Source organism: Phalacrocorax carbo, chromosome 5 (genome assembly GCF_963921805.1).
Source record: "Phalacrocorax carbo chromosome 5, bPhaCar2.1, whole genome shotgun sequence".
Classification (NCBI taxonomy): Eukaryota; Metazoa; Chordata; class Aves; order Suliformes; family Phalacrocoracidae; genus Phalacrocorax; species Phalacrocorax carbo.
Genome location: NC_087517.1, coordinates 71,440,241 through 71,460,420, shown reverse-complemented (window position 1 = coordinate 71,460,420; position 20,180 = coordinate 71,440,241). Strand labels below are relative to the sequence as shown.

At 53.0% G+C, this 20,180-nt stretch overlaps 3 protein-coding genes and 1 long non-coding RNA gene across 7 annotated transcripts in view; 2 read left to right on the top strand and 2 right to left on the bottom strand.

The window, feature by feature from the left end:
* DNAJC17 (DnaJ heat shock protein family (Hsp40) member C17) overlaps positions 1–9,463 on the top strand; it is a 29,085-nt gene extending 19,622 nt beyond the window's left edge. For all 4 annotated transcript variants that reach the window (XM_064453137.1, XM_064453138.1, XM_064453141.1 and 1 more), the window contains 4 exons: positions 425–502; positions 1,191–1,271; positions 2,039–2,167; positions 9,251–9,463. In XM_064453137.1, the coding sequence (XP_064309207.1) occupies positions 425–502; positions 1,191–1,271; positions 2,039–2,167; positions 9,251–9,373 (411 nt within the window). In that variant the 3' untranslated portion in view covers positions 9,374–9,463. The remainder of the gene's footprint in view (positions 1–424; positions 503–1,190; positions 1,272–2,038; positions 2,168–9,250) is intronic.
* On the bottom strand, positions 5,666–9,255 carry C5H15orf62 (chromosome 5 C15orf62 homolog). Its single transcript, XM_064453142.1, has 2 exons — positions 7,451–9,255; positions 5,666–7,034 (listed from the first exon to the last, which is right to left on the bottom strand). Exon 2 carries the CDS (start codon positions 6,908–6,910, stop codon positions 6,377–6,379), a length of 534 nt encoding a protein of 177 aa, XP_064309212.1. The 5' UTR covers positions 6,911–7,034; positions 7,451–9,255; the 3' UTR covers positions 5,666–6,376.
* Positions 9,464–9,728: 265 nt separating the features above from the next.
* On the bottom strand, positions 9,729–18,233 carry GCHFR (GTP cyclohydrolase I feedback regulator). Its single transcript, XM_064453143.1, has 3 exons — positions 18,126–18,233; positions 14,990–15,084; positions 9,729–10,600 (listed from the first exon to the last, which is right to left on the bottom strand). Exons 1-3 carry the CDS (start codon positions 18,159–18,161, stop codon positions 10,477–10,479), a joined length of 255 nt encoding a protein of 84 aa, XP_064309213.1. The 5' UTR covers positions 18,162–18,233; the 3' UTR covers positions 9,729–10,476.
* On the top strand, positions 15,080–18,126 carry LOC135313591 (uncharacterized). The gene is made up of 4 exons (XR_010373186.1): positions 15,080–15,447; positions 16,264–16,419; positions 16,617–17,299; positions 17,474–18,126. It is a non-coding gene; the product is annotated as an uncharacterized LOC135313591 (long non-coding RNA).
* Positions 18,234–20,180: the final 1,947 nt, after the last annotated feature.

The window sequence follows — 20,180 nt, the reverse complement described above, 5'->3', positions numbered from 1 at the left end:
CCCGTGGTACCGTGGAGGTGAAGCTCCTCTATCTAATGTGTGTCATGCGGGTGAACAATTCCTGTCACTGCCTTTCAAATACCCTTCCTACCTCACCCTTTTCCCTACTGCCCGGTCCAGATTTTTGAGCCTGAAATTGAGTTTTCTCTGCACTAGGCACGGGGAAACATCTGCTTATTACCCTGATACAGCCACTAGTTTGCTTTTGAAGTGTTGTCTTTTTTTATTTCAGTAAGCATTGTTTGTCCCTGTTCCCTAAATAATTCGTTCCCTTTGCACATTCCGATGTTGAAATCAGTGTCTTGGCAATTCTGGAGCGTAGCTGTAAATAGCAAATGTAGTTAATGTGCAGGTGGCAGGAGCTGCATGGAATGGGGCAACATGTTCAAATGGACAAAATTAACTTTTCATGTTTATTCCCCAGCTTAAATGGAAATGCAGTAAAGATGATGAGACGAGAGGGGGATACTCGGAAGATGTTCTGTTGCAGATCCTACAAAAGGTCCTGTCTGACTCTTTCCTACTACTTGATCTTCCCCTGCTCTCACTGGTATAAGAAAGGATAGTAAATTCTGGGAAGCTACATGTAAACCGGAGTGGCTCGTTTTTTTCCCCTCTGTTGTCCAGCTTTCTCACTCATGCTATTCTGAGAGATCCAGTAGCAGTGAACTGTTCCTCAGCTAGCACCTCTGTCTTGTTCCCAGCCGGGACTCTGGCTGGAACAGAGCAACTGCAGACTCTTCCCACTGAGTGGTTCGTGGCCTGTATAAAAGTTAGACTGGCTGTGTGGTTGTGGTGCACTTTTGCCTTCCCTCCAAGCACTATGCATTAGCTGCTGTGGGAAGTTCAGAGACAGGCATAGACAAGCCTGTGATCTGATTACTCCCAGCATGTGGTCTTTATTTTCCCTTTGTGCAAGTCTCTCCTGTAGCTCTGACTGAGCTGAGCAGCCCTCTTGCACTAGGGCTTGCTGGAAGCAAAGGTTCTAGTTCCATGTCTCCCCAGAACTATTTCCTGGGGGGACAGAAATCATGACAGGTTGGGATCACTGGAAGCATCATGCAAGGCAGAAAGGGTGATGGCTCAAGCCTCATGTCTCTGAAAACACATGGGTTTGCTGCCTTCATTCCACAGATGAATTTGACATCTGGGTCTGTAATTAACTTTTCTTTCTTCCTTTGTTTTAACAGTATGGTGATGTGCTCAATTTGTTGATCTCAAGTAGGAAGACTGGGAGTGCAGTTGTGGAATTTGCTACAGTTAAGGCTGCTGTAAGTCTGGCGGAGCCCCCAGATGTGTGTCGTGGAGAGTGGGCAAGAGGGGGTGTTGCAGAAGGGGAGGGTTAGCAGGCTGATGGCCTAGAGATGCTGCCTTGTCATTAAGGCAGTGGAGAAGGGTAATGAGAGTCTAAAGGTACAGATGCATGAAGGGAGTGGTAAAGCTGGAGGCATAAACCCGAAGCAGACCATGCACATAAACAAGCAGGCTGTGCATGTAAAAGGCTGAGCAGAGACACTGCTTTATAAAGCAGACGCTGAGCCATTTAATCAGCTCTCACTGAAGGTGAACTACCCATTGTGGAGATGGGCTTAACGAGTTTTAGAGGTTATGTCAGGCATTTGCAGTTTAGAAGAAATCAAAATGTCTTGGCTCACTATGAGTTATAATAATTCATGTGGCTGTGAAACAGAAATCATCAGTTGCCCTTAATTTTAGTAGTTCCATCAACTTAATCTTACACTGTACAAGAGTGTCTATTCCTTGTCGCCTGTTCTTTCACTCATATACATAAATATTAAAAATACCCTGAATTGTCTGTGACCTGTTTAGCAAGAGTACTGGCAGTGATGTGTTCTATCTATGCTTGGTGCCGATATGGACCTTAAAGGGTGCTTCTCATGTAGGGCAGCTGTGAAATCTTTGTTGTTTGTACCCTAGATGCCAGGCTGAGGTGGAAAAACTCTCATGATTTTTAGTGACCTGTGAGGGAGTGGGGTCTGAAATTCAGACGGTGACGAAATAATATTTTCATTGGTAGGAGATGGCTGTGAAGAATGAAGTTGGCCTGATAAATAATCCTCTAAAGATTACCTGGCTGGAGGGCCAGCCCCGGAACAATCCCAGCACTGTCCTTTCTGATAGCACTAGTCAGCCCAGGACTTCACAGGTAAGGAGACATAGGCTGCTGTTATTTAAATCTGTTTCTATAGCAACCTAAATTTAACAGTGTGCTTTGCATTTATGGTAAGATATGCTGATTCCCAGAAGAGCTGAACAGAAGCTCTTAATGAAAGGCCTGCCTTTCTGGTGAGCCTCTTTGTGCTGAAGCAGTGGCTTTTCTAAAGGACCTTTTGGCTCAGTAGCAGCACAGTGAGAGCAGAAGCTATTTGGATGACTGGATTTTTGTACAATCTCACTCTGTCTTCCAACTGAAAAACAAGGATGTTCCTTGCTCAGCCCAAAGCCTCTAATGCCATTCTTCTGGATTTTTTTCTAATATACTTTGTGGGAATCCTCTGGCTGATAGCTGGTTGAAAATGGGTCTCCTAGAAGGCTTTTTTTAGAGAGGCTTGGTTACTCACTGCATTCACAAGAGGGTGAAATTTCACTGCTGAAGGGAAACCTATATTCTTAGGGTCTGCAGGAGGGAAGAGAAAGCAGTATCAAATTAAATACCTTTGTAGAGACCTTATTGTCTGGTTTGGGTCCTCTTTACCCGTGTGGTTACTTTGGGTGTGAGATGTTAACTCTCAGCTGCTTCCGGTTTATTTCACCAGATAATCCCTCTGAAGCTGTTGCTCTTGAATAGCAAATGTATTCCAATCACACAACACGTGCGAGGAAATAACATCTGGTGGCTAAAACATAGAAACCAATCTGAGGACATGTTGCAGTACATTCCTGGCTCTCCATTACCCCTTGCTCCTGTTGGCCCTCTGGAGTGGGAGCTGCGTCCCCTTCTTATGAAGCATGTTACATTACACTTAGCTCTACAGCACAGGATTTACCTTGTGCTCTGCATGTCTTCTGAGCTAGTTAGTAATTCCTTGGCTGTGAAGGGACCCGAGATCCTTTGCTGGTTATCTGAGTTCCAGTTCAAACTTCCTGTGACACTTATTCCCCCGCTCCTCCTTCCCTGTGGTATAAAGATCAAAAAGGTCTAGTTGCTGAGAGGATTCCTGCCTCCTGCTCTACAGGTGCCCTTAGTCTGTGTCTCAATCAGCCTTATGTGTGTTCTCTACCTAAATATTTCAGCAGCTTGAGATTGTTCAGTACATTCCTTCTCCTGACTTTTTAAGTATGTTAGAGTGGGTGCATTTATACATCAGAATGCCATGTTGTTATCCTAGCTTTGTTTAGGGCTGTATGTTTGCGCTTGGGAGGCGCGTTTTTTGCCTGAGCAGCCTGGCCTGAGCAGCATGGCTTCCCAGAAACCTCAGGCAAAGGCAGTTGTAGCATCGTAGCCCAGGAGCCAGGCAGATCTGCACAGTGTAGAACCAGTGAGAGTCCTGCAGATGCAGCAGATTCACAGAGGTGGCCAGAGTGTTAGAATGCAAACTGGGGGGAAAAAAGCAGAATCCAATCCAGTTTATTTGAGTATCTCTCACTAGTAGAGAATGAGAACTGGCTCTGAAGAGCTCATTCATACCCGAGAGCATTGCTGGTGCAATTGGTAGTGGATTCTTGCCTCCATGGGTTCAAAAGCCTTGGCTTTTGACTGGGTTTATCTTGGCTTGTTTCCATGACCAAAGCTTGTTAGTGTGGACCTGCAGTGTCTGCCTGCTGTGAAGGATTAGCTTGGTGGAGCAGCAAGGGAGAGCAGGCTAAAGCAGCAAATGGTGTTCGTGCTGTGTGGAGGTGGTGACTCACTTCTGCCCAGCACTGCCTCGTCAGTCCCATATTAGCTCTCAAAATAGTGAGGAGTTATGGCCAGTCACTTGCATCCTTTCCCAAGAATTGCACTCCTGATGCTTGTCTGTCCTTCCTTCTGCTTTTATGTGCAAGCAGCTGCAATTTCTTTGATTACATTGCAGCCGTGCTGTCCCAGCTAAGATTGGCACGCTGTTCTGGTACCCACTTTTTCTAGTTCCTACTCCAGACCCTCCCCAAACCCTGTTGCTGCTTCCACTAGGATGCTTCCAAAATGTGTAAAGTGGTAATAGCTTCTCTTGGCTGTACTGCTTCCAGTTGATTTATTCTTTGTCCTCAGCTCTTCAGCGCTAGACTATGTAAAATGAGCCCTTTCAGATATCTTTTCCCACTGCCTCAGCCTACTCCCTGCCTTATCCTTTCATACCCAGTCTGGCTTCCCAGCTATCAGGGTCCGCATTCTTGCTTTCAAGCTGCACTGACCTCATTCTGACTTAAGCTGCCCTTGCTTCCTATTTGCTGCTCCCTCTGGGTTGCTCCTATTTTAGTCTGGATCCACACCCATGTTTGCTCCCACTCTGTGCAAATGCAGCTCCTTCCCTGCTCTGCTTCAGAAAGCAGCCAAAGACCTGCAGCGTTCTCATGGCAACGCAGTCGCTACTCGTCCGCTTCAGAGCTGTGGCTGCTCCCTGCCTGGGGTAGTCAGCCAGGAGCTGTGCCCCAGAGCCTTCACATAAAGGAGAGCTGCACGCTAACGAGAGCGGGGGACGCTGGAAGCAGTTCCCAGGTGAAAGCAAGGCTGATAGTTGAAAAGTGGTGCTGTGAGGAGGCAGTAAGTTGCAAGATAACTTTGCCTTCACAGTCTTGGTTGACTTGCTTTCTTCTACAGCAACGGGTGCATGTTGTGCAGCAGTTCCTGGAGAGCTGCGGGAGCCCAACAGGCGAGCTACGCCTGAATTACAAAAGCTGTGGATTGGTAGTGTTACTCTAGGCTGTTTGAGAGCAACGACTGATTGCTGCAGCTCTGAATGGTTCAAAGCACACAACAGCTGTACAGTGCTGTGAAGGGCATACCTTGCTACTACAACAGCGTGAAGCACTTGCTCTGGGAAGGTCTTCCTTGCACCGTTAGTAGTGGGATCTCCCTGGGAGTGCTCCTCATTCATTTTGGGCCATTCATTCAGCCATATTAAAGTGCTGAGAAAAGCCTTCTGGCACTCTTGCATCTTTTCTAAGCTCCTTTGAGGTTTCATAGCTTGTTTTATATTATCTGACTTTACCGCCTGATGTGAATCTAGAAGGTTGAGCCGTCTGTGCCTCCTCTGAAATGTCTCCGTGCACTTTGCTGTAGCCAGTTTCCAAAGCTTATGGTTTTCTGGGTGTGTGGAGGTTTTATCTATTTTTTAAAAAGAGCCCTAGTATCTAATCCAACTATGAAAAAGGTAAGAATTGGTGACCCAGTAAGTTTCTGCATTGTCCTTTTAATACTTTGCCCTGATACTGCCTAAAGTGTTCTCAGCCTGGCACAGCTTTTCCCACTGTCCAGCGCTGGGTCTTGACCTGAACCGTGTGCCCTCTGCTTGGGGGAAGGTAAAGTACCAGCAGCTCTAGCCTTCTCCCGGCCCAGAAGAGCAGAGCCACACTGCTTCCCCACCCTCATAAAAACCTGTGGCACCAGAGAGGATAGGACTGGGTCACTACAGATACAGGACCTGTGCTCTTGGTGCCTGGGCTTTGGCTGGCTTGCTACCAATGAAATGAGGCAACAAGACGCTTCCAGTCACAGATACATTTATTCTTCCATATCTGTACAGCTGATATATCAGCGCATGCTTCAGGTAGCAGTATCTAGAGACATTTCTTCTCCTGCTAGTATGACAAATAAACTGCTGTTGCTGTATTACGAGCCTACATGGATGCTTACCTGTTTCCAGGCTGGGAGTGCCAACTGCACTTGAGTTAGGGGAAAAGACACCCACAGGAAAAAAAAAAGGAGGAACAGCTTTGATTTCTCACATCTGAACGTGGTGGGAGAAGAAACACCAGTGTCTGTCTCTTGACCCTTGCCGTAACTATGGCTTTGAGATGCAACGCTACTGCCTCCTAGCAAGCTGCCTGCTTATCCACAAGTGATGTATGCCATATCCCCTTCTGTCCGTGTTCCGCAGTGTCACAGCCACATCCCCAAAATAACAAGTCTTTTGCCAAACAATGCCGTTCTTCCATGAGGAGGAGATGCTCAGTCAAGAGTGGGGAATCCCCAGCGTGGAGAATGGAAACTTGCCCACGAGGTTGCGGCAGACAGTGCTCTCATCTGAGCACGGAGCCTGTGAGCTCTGCTCCAAAGGACTGCTTGGCAAGGACAAGGACAGTCTGTGGTGGGTAAGGCGAGAACAACAAAACAGGCCACGCACAACAGGAGTGCTGCAGTAACCTTCATCCCGCTAGGACTAGAGAAACTGGCAGCAGCAGTAAGTAAATGTGGTATGTTAAATGATAAATACCTTCAGATGGTGTAATCTCTTGGATTCTGTTTCCTGAGGGTCTGCAGAACATCCTCGAGAAGTGACAGCCCCAAATCCACTTTGAAGGACAGGAAGGGATCAGGCAGGTCAGAAAGAGTGGTGCCATTCTGGGGACCTGGGAATTCTGAGGTCCCGCAGTCTGTAGCCTGGTCCTTGTGGAACTGAGTTTGAGTGGCTTTGTGGTATTGATGAGTAGCACCAGAAAAGGAGATGTCAGAGTGAGAATCTGTGTGATCAATGATGTTAGGGCAGCTAGAACTGTCCAGGTACAGCCGGGGAGGCTTGGGAGGTGCTTGTGCCTTGGCTAGGTTTTGCTCGCTCTGACATGACAGGTAATCAGACTTGTCCTTCAGATCCCTCAAGCATTCCCTCTTCTGGCACTGTCCATCGCTGTCCAGAGTGTGGCTGTTCTGATTCAAGATGATGACTTGGTTGCCCAGCTTTTTGTGCCTCCTGAGGGAGAACCGTCTGAAGAACGTTGTGGACTTAAGGGACCCTCTCCGCCAAGTATCCATGCTGATGAAAGGCAACGAGAAGGAAGGAACTGCTGACTCTTCACGGTTGGGTGTTGGACTTAAGTTGCAGGATCAGCAGCAAGCCACACAACAGGAACAACCTCTTCCTTCCCTGTTCCCGTAGCTGGAAGGAAAACAGAGAGGCTGGTATTGCAGGAAATGCAAACTTCACACTACGTCCCTGTGTTGGCCTGTCTTAGACATTAAGGAGTCTCCTTCAGTGGAGAAGGAATGGCGATGTCTGAGCATATTAAATCTGTGCTGCCGAAACAGGCTGATGAAGAATAGGAACAGCACACAGTCACCATGAGAACAGATTTAATCTAGCATCTAGAACAGAAGGGCACTTCGGTGCCATGGTAACCAGGCACCTTCCTGGTGAAGGGCACAGTATAAAAATCTCAGTGGGTGGTTAGGGAGATGGTGACTCAGTCACACTGAAGGAAACCGAAGAAATACAGTCAAACGGAAATTTAAAAAGCAACAAAACGCAGATGTAAAAGACAAAAGTTAGGAAAATTGAACGCAAAATAGACTTACGCTGTGTCGGAGCAGCACCTGAGTCCAGGAGGCGGAGAGGAGAAACCGCTGAAGCACTTGGAGAACCGTGACCGCCACATTCACCGGTATGCTGGGAGGGTGGAAGAAGCAAGTCCAGGGACGACTCAGCCAGGTTGGACCTGGAATGCTAAAAATCCACAATGCCTCCTTCTCTTCATGTGCCTCCTGTCACTGCTTCCCAGGCTGCAGTTCCTTGTGCGTATGTATTTGTTTTGAGCCAAGCCCTTGCTGAGTCAGCCACGTCAGAAACTGGGTTTTACACTATTGGTAATTGCCAGGATTGCAGGAAGTAGGTGTGTAGAGTGGCAAAGCATCGGCCCACACTCTGCCTGAGGAGAAAGCAAGCTCCCTTAGAGGCGCCCGGATTGCTTGAGCGGTGTCAATGTGCATATTGACTTGCAGCCCATCTTGAATCAGACTGCTGCTTCTCCTGGTGCTCTCCCTTCTGCCGCGTCCGATGGCTTGGTGTATCAGCAGGGCTCCCAGATGAGGCCGGAAATAATCTCTTGTCTGTTTTAAATTTAAATCCAGAGTGTGAGGTAGTAATTCAGGTTTGTACGGGTGATTCATCTGCATGAGTCTCATGTAGGCTAGTTCGTTCAGCCAGGCAAATGACAGTAGGTATCTGTGGTTTGTGGACAGGAACTTTGAAGGAGCCTAGTTCTGCCACTGAAGGCTGATACAGTCTGGTGCTTTCTCGGACGCTGTGAAAGCCTGTGCTGCGCGGTACTGAAAGGTTATTTCATTCATGCAGATACCATTTATGGCATTATAGTCCCTTCACTTCCCAGTCTAAGCTTCTCATCTATTGTGGGCTTCTGTTTTGGCCTCGCAGCTAGACACTGCAGCTGGAGGAGCCGCTCTGCCGGCACGTGACAAGAAATTTGCACTTGCCCCATTTTCACGCAGAATCTTATTTAGCGATCCTATTGCCTCTTCATCCCTTCTATTTTCTATTTAAGATGTCCTTAAATCACCACTAAATCTAGTTCCTAGAAAAATGAATGTGAGACTTTTTTTTTCCATTCACCTTCTGTCAAAATGCTTTTATTTCTACCTGAACTGTCAAGCAAATGAGATGGATGTTTCCAAGCACTGCAGTGCTTCGAATACATCCAAAATAGTAAGGCCACCTACTAATGTTAAACGCTTTTTGAAAGCAGAGTGCCAAAACCACCACTTTGCTCTGCGGTAGCAGCTGTCATCTGCTGCCTACATTTATTAGGTAGAGTCTGCAATCACCGTGTAGCTGACGTGACAGCTGCTACCACACACAGCAGAAAGGCTCCAAGAGCTTTTGAGAGCTGAAACAGTCTCGTGTCAGGTTTGGGAACGTACCTGCTGGGTTTTTTTTTTTCTGCAGCCACTTCCATGACTACGCCTCAGGAAAGTTTGATATTTTTTAAGGCATTAGCCTTTCTAACGGCTGAGGTGCACGCTGCACTTTGTGCACCAGCGTTGCACTTGCAGAGCAAGCTTGTCATCCAAATCAACCAGCTGCAGCGAGGCGAGCCGTGCTTCCCCATCCAGCCTCGGCGTGAGCAGCAAGAGGGTAATTGAGGCTCCCTGTCTGGCCCGCTCTGTCTCGTCGGTAACGCTGTTAGGAAGCAGGCTATTTTCTGTGGGCAGGCAGCTTTTGCACCTTACCTGCTTTCTGTGGGGTCACGCTGCTATGAGCCACGTTCCTGACTCGGGCGTGCGTGTTGTGAGTGTGGTTTATGGAGGGGGGGCTGGGGTGTACCCTGTCCCTGACGGGCTGTGTTTGTTTTCCGCTCCTAGGCGTCAGCGGTATCGGAGCGGGATTACGAGAGCCTGGTGATGATGCGGATGCGCCAAGCAGCAGAGAGGCAGCAGCTCATTGAACAGCTCAAGCGGGAAGATGAGGAAGAGTCTCACACCTAACATGAGAGTATGGATTCTCCCCACCCCATCATTCTTCATTTCCAAAGCTGTTTCTTAAATTAAGTCAATAAACCTCCTTTTTTTTAAACTGGTGTAGGAATACAAACTCTCAGTGACTGCAGCCCTCATTCTTTTTCAGAATGGGGGGAAAAATAGCTGCATAAGCTTCAAAGTAAGTGCATTAACCTGTCAGTCTGTGTACTCAGAGCAGCTGCCCCGTCCCAGAGGATAGGGTGTGAGAGGTCAGAACACCATAGCTTGGAGCTTCTTTTAATTCCTGAAAGCTTGTTCAGCAGCTGTGGATCCTGAAAGCTTTGGTAACAACTGTTTAAAACAACCCACGGAAAGATGTTGGTCTCTTTGGATAAATGTTTTATTGGTGTTACCCCTACAGCAGGATTGATACTGTCCCAAACAATCCAGCATTGCAGCTGCTGCTGCTAAGATTACAGAGCCCATACCCAGAACGTTCACAAGAGCTTCCTGTGCTGCTCTAAGGCTATCGCAGGAACGTGTTATGCTCCCATGGCACGCTTGGGGCTGAAGGCCTCGTGATGCTGCTAGCCACAGTCCCGTTTGGGAGAGGAGCCAGCCTTGCTGAAGGAAGGACTGTGTGGGCTTTGCAGTTCCCGCTTACGTTTCAGGGACGAGCTAGTCTGCCACCTGTGCTTGGCCTGCCCCCACGGCCGGGGAGAAGGCATGCCCTGAACTCACGGCTCAGCACGTACCTCTCTGGGGTGGCCCTGAGGAACAGGCAGACAAGGCTGTTACTTGAGCTTCCTCCAATGCATGCTAAATAGATGATTAAAACGTAAAGAGATGGTATTTGCCAGATTCGGAATAAGGCAGAGAGTGAGCCATCTGTTCCCTATGCCTGATTTTACCTGGACTGGGCATACCTTCCTCCCCCTGGCCTTGTGAAAGGGCAGGGATGGCAGGTTTCCATTGGGTCAGGTTTTGCCTCTGTACCGTTCCTCCCCCCCACGCCCGAGTGCCTGCAGTCTGGGACAGAAAGGAATTACGGGGGAAAAGGTTGCTGTGGGTCCTGTGCGAGATGATTCCCAGCAGGGTCTCGTCCAGGTGGAACGCAGGAGCCTTCCTCGCTATTCCTTGTGGAGGCACCACACCAGCGTCTGGCCCACGCCTGTCATGCTCACCACCCGGTACCCGCAGCTCTCCAGCTTGTTCAAGACTATCCGCGGTGCGTCGTTCACGTAGTACTCCCAGCTGCAAGCAGGAGAGAGAAAAATAAAATGAGGTGGAGAAGGAAGAGACGAGAATTTCCTTGTGGAAGTGACTCTGCATCACTGCTAAACCAATACAAGAGGCTGCAACGACTACATCTGGCGTGTTCTCTGTGCGATGCAACGTCCTGGTTAATCGGAGGGGGAAGGCCAAAGCCCATGGCTACCGAACCAAGGAGGAAGCCTGTCCAAAGGGGAAAGGTCGTGTTAAACTGAAACCTGGTTTGGGGACTGGTTGTCCGAGGCCATGTGCTGCTCGGTTAACTGGGCTGAAGCTGCAGCAGAGAGGGTTGACAAGTATTTGCAGATGGGAATTCATGGAGAAAGTGGATAATCTCTGCAAGGCAGGGAAGAATGATTCAGGTGTTTCTAAGGAATGAGACACCAATGTTTTACCTATGTCAGAGCGTGTCTGTAAATTGGGTGGTTTTGAGAGCCTGTGCGTGAATTTTGTGGGGTGGAAAAACCGGCTGCCTTCAGCCAAGTACCAAGCTTTTGAAAAACCAGAGTCATCAGTCCTCAGCAGAGCTGCCAAATAAGGGGAGCACAGGTTCCTCTCTGCCCCGGCAACTCCGTGCAGTTGCGTGCAGTGCCTGTCTGGGGACTGACGCCGGGGATCTTTGTCCAGCTTTTATTCCTGCGCGGTTTCTGCTGGCTCTGTGCATGTGGAGCAGAAGCTGTCCATCCCTGAGGCTGCTTCTCCGCAGGCTTTGAGGGCTGTGAGGCTGCTCCCACCGCAAAGCAAGCACGGTGACTGCGGAGTACGGGCACAAAAAGGGCTGAATTAGGTGGGGAAGGCGCAGAGCTGAGATGGCAAGCGTAACCTTCAGCGCTGGATTTGGCAGCCTTTCTGTTCCTTTAACGCAGTCTTTTTGGATGCAGTATTTGTTCAAGCAGATGGGATAAGCTTCATGATAGTTTAGCTCTCAGATGACTCACTGTGCCAGATAAGCTGATAATGACGGGCTACAGGATCATTGGTGATCTTGTTTGGGCACCTTAACAAAGACTTTCCTGATTTTCATACTAATAACAATAAAAAAAAATCGCAAAGCATTTCCAAGGTTGCTCTTGCTAAGGTTGCAAAACATTAATGGAGTGGTGAGTGCTTTTAAAGCACGAAACACCACCAAGATGTGAAAGCTTTTTTTCGGTGTCTCAAGACAGACTATACTTTGCTGTAATTATAGATGTGGTGTAAAGATAATGTGTATTATTATAAGTGTCTTTGAACTTAATGCTTTCTCCAGGAGGCTTGCCACATTCGTACCCTTCAGATTCACATGTTGGGGTTGGTAAATATTATTCCCTTTATGCAGAGGAAGGAGCCGAGGCAGGGATTGTTTGTTATTTGTAGGAACCTAAAAAACCAAGTTGCTGAACTAAAAGCAGCAGGAAAGCCGAGTTGCCCAGGGCTTTAAACACAGCTCTGTATTGCGTGGAACAAAAGATTACACGCAGTGCCTGTCAGACACGCCGCCGTCTCCGTGTGCAACCGGTCTGAATCGGGATGGAGTGGCCAGGAACATTTGCAAAGCCTTTCCTCACACCTAAATGCCAGCAGGGACCAGCAAAGTCACCCAAGATTGGATTCTGCACTTGCACGTCGCTCAGTGTGTGACCCCCAACTGCCCTGCCTCCCAGGTGAGCCAAAGCCAGAGGGCCCGGATGAGCGTGCACGGGGATGGGACTGAGCTGGGCAGGAGCGTCCTCCGCACGCGACGCAGCAGACAACCTCCTAGCCATACCTGCCCAGCTGCCCTTTTATCTTCCTCGAGGATGGGGTTTGCCTGTGCCCCGGGGAACAGCTAAATTAAAGTATTAGCAGGTGCCTCAGACCTCAACTCCCCAGATTTGACAGAGAGGCTTCAGTTTCCGTGTAAGACCAAACAGTGCCGATGGCCTTTATAATTACAGGAGAAGCCGGGGCTGGTGCCCAGCAGTCATCCCCGCGTGCACGTCCACCTGGGTGGGCCCAGAAGAATCCCCTCCTCTGCAGCAGCCAGGAGTCAGGCTTTTGGTCCTCGGCCCCGCGCAGGCTGGGGCAGAGCCTGGCTCCCCCCTGCTAAAGCCCAGACGCCCCCGGGGCCCTGCCTGGGCACATCAGATGGGCGAGGGACAGTGCATGCCTGCGCGCCATGTGCAGTAGCTAGTGCAGAGCTGCGTAACAGGAGCGGTGCTCTCCCTCATTAGAGGCAATTAAGTACTTCACCTGCATATTACAGTGCCCCAGCAGGTCCCTACCGCTTAGACCCTTTCTTTCAGGCTCCCTCCGAGGTCACGTTTAAGGTTTTGGGGCCCACAGTGCTGCAGGAAGGGCGTCCCATAGCCGGGTTTACTGCTAGCAACGCCTTGCAGTCGGGTGGATGGAAAGCCCCGCTTGGCCGCGGTGCAAGTGCCGGAGCGCTCGTCCCTGGCTGGGGTTTTCGGCAGAGCGGCACCCGGGGCTCACCCCGCTGGCATGCTGCCGTGCCTCTCGGGGGTGTCAGCAGCCACATTCCAGCCAGGTTGTTTTCTCCACCCCCTGTTGCTCAAGCGCAAACGGGGAAGACGCGCCGCGGGGATGCAGCGGAGCTACCCTGGGTCTAGCACGAGCCATACCGAAGGTGGGGCAAGAGGGAACTCGAAATGTTCCAGGCCACAGGGAGGGAAGAAGGGTGGTGAATCCACCAGTGAGATTGCGCAGACAGCTCGGGTCCTTTCTCCCAAACAAGCAAAGCGTGGGACCCTGGTTCCTTATAACGCTGCATCTCCTTCCCGGCTGCCACCACGGAGGCGTTTTATCTCTCTTTGCCTTCCTTTTCCACCCGAATCCCAGGGATCCTTGCCCCATCTCTCAGGAGCCAGCAGTGCTGCTTCCTTCTCGAAGCCTCCTCTTTTCCCCCCGCCGCCCCGCTCGGGTCTCCCTTCCCTCATTGCATAACTCCCGCCCGCTCCCGCGCTCGCTCGGCAGGCAGCAGCATGAAGCTGACGCTGCTGCCAATCTCCCGGCCACCCACAGCCTTGGGAATAGCAGCGTGGGGACGGCTCGGCCCGGCAAACCCACCCGGCGCTGTTCGGCGGGGAGATGAGTGACGGGAGGCCCGAGATGAGCCTTCCCGCAGGCGGGGGGAGCTGGCAGCGGCCCGAGTCTGCCTTTGGAAGGGTTTCTCTTTAACGGGGGGCTTTCAGTGGGTTTTTTTTCATCCCTTTCTTCACAGTCTCCCACCCTGTTCAGGTTTTTAACGCTGCAGGAGTTGAGGACCCAGACCTTGACGTTTGCCAGGCTGGTACCGCGTGGGTGGGTTTTCCCAGCTCCGACGATGGAAGTTTGAGAACATACTGGGACCGAGAGGCCCCTTCTGTTTCACGCCTGGTTCTCCTCCTACTCCTCCTCTGCGCCATGGCGCGAGTGGGCAAGCTTCGGCAGAAACCTAACCGCTCCTCTCTGTTGTTTCAGTTCCCATTTGGGGCTTTGTTTTGCTTTGTGGGGTTTGGGTTTTTTTTTTTCCCCCCCTGGAAAAAAACAAGATGTGAGATATCAAGCGGGGAAAAAAAAGGAAAAAGAAGTGGGCCAAGATGTAAAGAACATGCTGGTAACGTCTCCGCTTCGATGAAGGCTGGTGTCAAACTCGGTGTGGGCAGAGAGAGACGGGGATGTGGAGAAGCGCCAAATATATACAGCTTGGGAACACGCAGGCTAATGGGTTGGGGTCAGGGAAGCAGCTCCAACCCTGGGGCTCAGCAGCCCAAGGAAAAGCTTCAGGAGCTGTCGCGAGAGGCTGGCTCGGATGCTCGGTGACAGGGAGAAACCTCAAACTGCACTAGAGAGTGGGACGGGACGGGACAGGCTGCGGCTGAGCATGTTGGGCAGCTTGGCACTGAAAAAGGCCACAGCCGGAGCAAGGCTGTGAGAGGAGGGGCTGGAGCCAGCTGCTTCTGAGCATCTCAGGGCTGGGAATGATAACAAGACACAGGAGGTTTGTGTTTAAGGAATAAGGGTGGGATAAAGGCAGAGAAAGTTACGCAGAAAGGTTCAAATGCTCACTGTGCCTGTTTTGTTTCAGCCAGGGCATGTGTCGGGTAACAGCCAGAGCATCCCAAGCGTATAAAGGGTAAGGAGAGGGGAGGAGGTGGGTGAGGTGCTAAAATGGGGTCAGAGCAAGGGAAAAAAGAAAGAACTAACTGAAATATCAGGCAGCATTTCCTTAGGTGAGCATTAACAGGCAGGGGCAAGGACACGTGTGTGCCCTTCCAGCATCAAACTAGTCCCAGGATTAAGTGTGCAGCTGGAAGGTGCCATGGGGATACAAGGAGTGAACTCGTTCCCAGTTTTCTCAGGAAAACACGGAGAGGGGAGGGAGGGCCTGAAACGTCGCAGAGGAGGACTTACAAGTGGTTCCCCAGCATGTTCCTCTTCGTGGCCCCCAGGTAGCTCATCAGGCTGGGATCCGAATGCTCGTCCCCCACCATGGTGGGGCCAACCTCCTGCAGGGAAAGGCAGCAGAGCGGTGAGCTGTGAGCGGCAGCGAGGCCGACCCCCTCCCCGCTCCCCGGGGCAGCTCCAGGAGGAGCTTTACTGGCAAGGGAATTATTGTCAGCCACCGGCCGGTCCCAGCAGAGGACCTCGGTGGCTTTGCTCCTGGAGGGCCACCTGCTGGCTGAGCTCACGGTGGCTCTGGTCCCCCGGGATCCGCCACTGGGAAGTCTGTAGGACAGCAACGAGGTGCTGCTCACAGCCTCGTCGTGCAAAACCAGCAAATCTGTGTGTTTCACCGTGAAATGAGCATCCCCAGCCGGTCAGGGACTGGTAGAAGACAGCTTTGGGAATGGCTCCACTAGCCAGGAAGGGTGAGGAGATCGGGGTGGGAGGTGCCACGGAGTGGTTGGGGCAGATGAGCACCCATGGGATGACGAGGGGCAGTCACGCTCCCTTGGAAGCGACAGGAGACCGGAGGAGCTGAGGGGAGGCAGGCGGAGACGTGAGTCATCTCACCACCGGAGCCATCAGGTAGACTTCCCACACGTCATATGGGGGGACGGGGACGTTGCTGCACGCTGCTCCAAAAGCGTTATTTTATGAGATATTCCTGGGCTGGAGGTTTTCCAGGGCACGGCAGACAATGACAGCGCCGACGTGACATCCGCAACGGTCACCCCCTCCCAGCCCACCCCCAGCACAGCCAGGGAGCAGCCGGGGGGGGCAGCACCCAGTGCCCCACGACACCGAGGCTGGAAGAGCCAGAAAACACAGCCTTGAACATCGCCCGTAGCTACGAGGCTGGTGACAGGGAGAGACACCACATACACCCCCGTCGTGGGCCCCACAACCCACCCGCCTCGCTCTGCACTGATCGGGATGCGGAGATGCCCCATGCTCCAAAACCTACCCCTGCACCCTCGTACTATCCCTGAAAATAGCGAGTTTAACTGATCTGAATAGGTGGAGCAATTGTTTCCTTTCCAGTCTCCTCTTACGCTACTTAGGAAAAGTTTACAAGTGGAAACTCTTCTCCCAAGGGACGTCCCCCATCCACTGGCACCTACATCACACTATTATCAACACTTTATAATATGCAAAGGGATGCTCAACCCTAAATAATCTCAGAAATATATTAACTATCACCCAGACCCTTTTTGACCCCTCTCTTCTCTATCACCCCCCAGAGAAAGCAAAGCCCCAGGCCAGGACAAGGGTCCCCGAGCCTCGAGCAGAGGCCGCACGTGGAGGTTTGCGGGCTGCGTGCTCCGCCGTTGCGGTGTGGAGCCCTCAGTCCCAGGAGCGAGCGCCGCAGGATGGGAGACTGCACACCTCGACCCACGGTGAGCGTAGCGACGAAGTGGCCGGACAGTCTGAAAGCAGGGAGTCTCTGCTTGGCTGGGAGGGCTGAGATAGCTGGTTGGGGGAAAGCGGGGCAGGTGAAATCCCTCCCTGACAGCATCTATCTACAAACTGGTGCTGGCAAACTGTGCGTAAACCATGAGCCTCCATCAGATCCCAAGTAGAAACACTTCCGCAGCGCCTCTGATCGAACATTTCAGTGAGCTGTGCAAGCATGCAGCACGCTCTGCCGCCCGGAGGGCTGGAGGGGACAGAAACTGGAGCAGAGGAAGCACCTTCTCAGCTCGCTGCTCCCCGTGCAGCCCCCCTGCCGCAGCCCAGCACCGAGACCCCCAGGAAGACGTGCCACGGGATGGGGTAACTTGTCACTGCCCCGGCTGCTGCCAGGGAAAAGCAGCAAAGTCAACCACCCCCTGCTGGAGCAGGACGGGCTGTTTCCAGCCACGGCTCGGTGCCACGTTTCAGGTTGGAAATGTTTGCTTTGCCCTGCTAAAGAGCAGAGTTTGCAAAGTCTCTGGGGGGGGGAATCGTGCTGAGCTACGATAATCCAGCCCGCCCTGCTTCCTGCCTTTCCCTAAAGGGCCACGAACCCCAGCCACGCGGCGCTTTCTGTACCTCGGCCCATAATCACTCAGTCAACTTCTACAACACCAAATATCACTGCAGACAGGTGCGTGGGTGCCGCAGCATCCCCACGCGTCCGCCTCGATTCGCTGCTTGCTTGGCTCGAGGCGTGTAACGGGACATCTTCAACGACGGCAGCAGCGCCTTTCACCAACCTCCTGCCAGCGCGTTGGTTTGCTTTCTCCACCATTACCCCCTTCCTATCGCAAAACCACAATGTCCCAGTTTGCCTGTCAGGTGCGTAGCTCCCCTTCGAGCTGGGAAAAGGAAAAAAAAGCCCAGGCAAACACACTGCTCTGCTCTTGCAGCCCTGGCAGGACGTGCCGGCTGACGGCAGGTCAGCAGTGCCTGCTCCGTGGACCACAGATGCTGCAATCGTTAGGAAGTAACGTTTCCTTTATGCCTTTATAGGAGAATAACAGGCTGCGCTCTCAGCCCAGGCCTCGGCCAGAGGTCCCTGCTGCCGCCTGGGCTGCTGCAAGAGCCCCGCTGCCGCCAATGCCCTGCCCTTTGGCCCCGGCGGCGTTTTCCACCGTGAAACGGCTATTCGGGGAGGAGGGAAAACCTACAGCGAGGATGCGTGGCGAGAGATGAGTTTCTTTGACATTCCCGGGACCCTACAAGAAGTTTCCCTCGCTTTGTCTCTCGCTGTCCGAGAGGGGCGGGTTCTGGGGGGAAGGGGCTCCCCTCGCCCCCGACGCCTGCTGCCTGCGCAGCGCCGAAGGGTTGGGGGGCCGGGAGGTGCGAGGGCGGTCGTGCCAGCGCGGTCGTGCCGGACACCTCGCATCGGGCGCCGGCTGCAGCAGGGCCCTGCCGGGGGACCCCAAATCTGCGGGGCGTCGCCCCCAGACCCTCCCCACCCCCGCCCCAGCAGGTGCAGCCCGGCCCGGGACAGCGGCAAGGGCGGCCGGAGGCAGCGGTGCCCGGTGCAACCGATGCGTCCCGCTGTCCCCGCCGGTCCCGGCCCGTCCCGGGGGCGGCTGCGCCCCCCGCCCGCGCCCCCCACCCCCGGCAGCGCCCGCTGCCCGGCTCGGGGGGCCGGGGGGCGGCGGGGCGGACTCACCATGCGGATCTGGGTGCTGATGAGCAGGTACGGCATGTCTCCGCTCCCGCTGCCGCCGCTCGGGGGGGGCCGTGCCCGGGGGCGGCCCCAGCCCCCGCCCGCCCCCGCCCCGCCCGCCCCCGCCCCGCCCCCGCCCCGCCCCCGCCCCGCCCCCGCCCGCCCCCGCCCCGCCCCCGCCCCGCCCCCGCCCCGCCCCCGCCCCGCCCCCGCCCCCGCCCCGCCCCCCGCCCCGCCCCCGCCCGCCCCCGCCCCGCCCCCGCCCCGCCCCCGCCCCGCCCCCGCCCCGCCCCCGCGGCCCCCGGCAGCCGCGTCCCGCCCGCCCCGGGCCCTGGGGGGGGCCCCCGAGGCTCCGAGGGACTTGGGGGGGTTTCAGCGGCAGCCGGGGGGCGGCCCCGACGGGGCACCCAGCCCCGCCCGCCGGGGGGCCGAGGGGGGGCATCGTCATCCCACGGGGGACAGTGTTATCCCACGGGAGGTGGCGGGCGGGGGGTGACGGACAGGGAGACAACAGACAGGGAGGTGCTGAACAAGGAGAAGACGGACAGGGAGACGATAGACACGGAGACGAAGGGCCAGGAGCCCGTGAACAGGGAAACGACGGGCAGGGAGGCGAAGGATGGGGAAATGAACGGCAGGGAGATAAAGGACCGGGAAATGAGGCCTGGGAGGTGATGGACCCGGAGCCGGGACCCTGCAGAGCATCCCAGGGGCCGCCCAAGGGTCCCTTCCGAGCGATCCCCCGAAGCAGGGTGTTTGGCATAACCAGCACACTGGGGAAAAAAAATCATTTTTCTACCAGCTCTTGCGCTTTTATGTGGAAACATGGGGGTTTGAATCCCTTCCAAATTTGAGAAGCTCGTTTCCTGAGACCAGGTCAGGCAGAGGTGCATCCTCTGTAGGTGCCGATGGAGTGATTGCCCCCTCCACACCCACCCTACCAGTCTGAAAACCACGTATAAAGCAAATCATATTTCCATAAATAGCAAATAACATTTCCCTGGGCTCAAACCTTGAACAGAGACCTCTCCGTGCAGCTCGCCCAGAACTATTAACGAGCCATAATAAATTCCTCATCTTGCTAATAAACTTCAGAAAGAAATGAGTGCAGGAGAAAGCGGAAGGCGGCTGTTCCCGGCCAGAGAGCCTGGGCTGCGCTATGCTGCATCCCTCCTGCGTGACCCGAGTTACTGGTTAACTCCAATGGGGAGCGAGGGAGAAAATTAACATTTCTGCTCACTAGGGTAAAGGAAACTCCGACAAAGCCAAACCTGGCTAACCCTTATCAGTAACATTATTATTAACGTGTTTGTTGGGTTTGGCATGATAAAAGAATATAACCAACAGCGGCTGATGCTATCAGCTGCCTAAAATGTGCCCCAAATATCCAAATATATTCATTTTGAGCTGTATGTGGGACACCTCACGCCACGGGTTAAACATCAGCTCATTTAGGCCATTTCCATTCTAAGGAGGCCTTACCCAAATCCCCGCTGCCAGAACAGTCGGAATCACTCTTATTTTCCAGTGTAAACCTGCGTTTGGCTTCTAGCGTGACAAATTAACATGTTATTGCCTCTGTTGCCCAGCTAATGAAAAGGAAACGCTGCCTCCTGTGCATTTCACCTGGGTTGTGTTTGATTTCCACAGGAGTCCCAAAATCCAGGGACCTCAGCCGGGCGGTCTCACTGCGACCATGGGCCTGTGGTTACCCTCCCCCTGGCTGCAGAAAATAGTACAGATATGAAACCCAGACCCTTCGGTCTGTCCACAAATTAAAGCAAAAGCCAGCCAGGATGCTCGCCGCGTGGCAGCCTGCCCAGCTCTCGCTCTCGCTGGTCGCTCTGGCCCCTACACCGCTCTTTCCTGGGGGGTGCCGGGAAATCGGAGAGGAAAATGAAAGCTATTTCAGTATTGAATTTTCTGATGAGATACTGAAATCTGGGAGGCAGCCCGGGCGCTCAGCCCTGCAGTGGCGTGAGAGCGAGCTATAAAATACAGTGCAATATATCTCAGCGGTACCATCCATCATCCAAAAGCATCTCATTACCCTTTGGC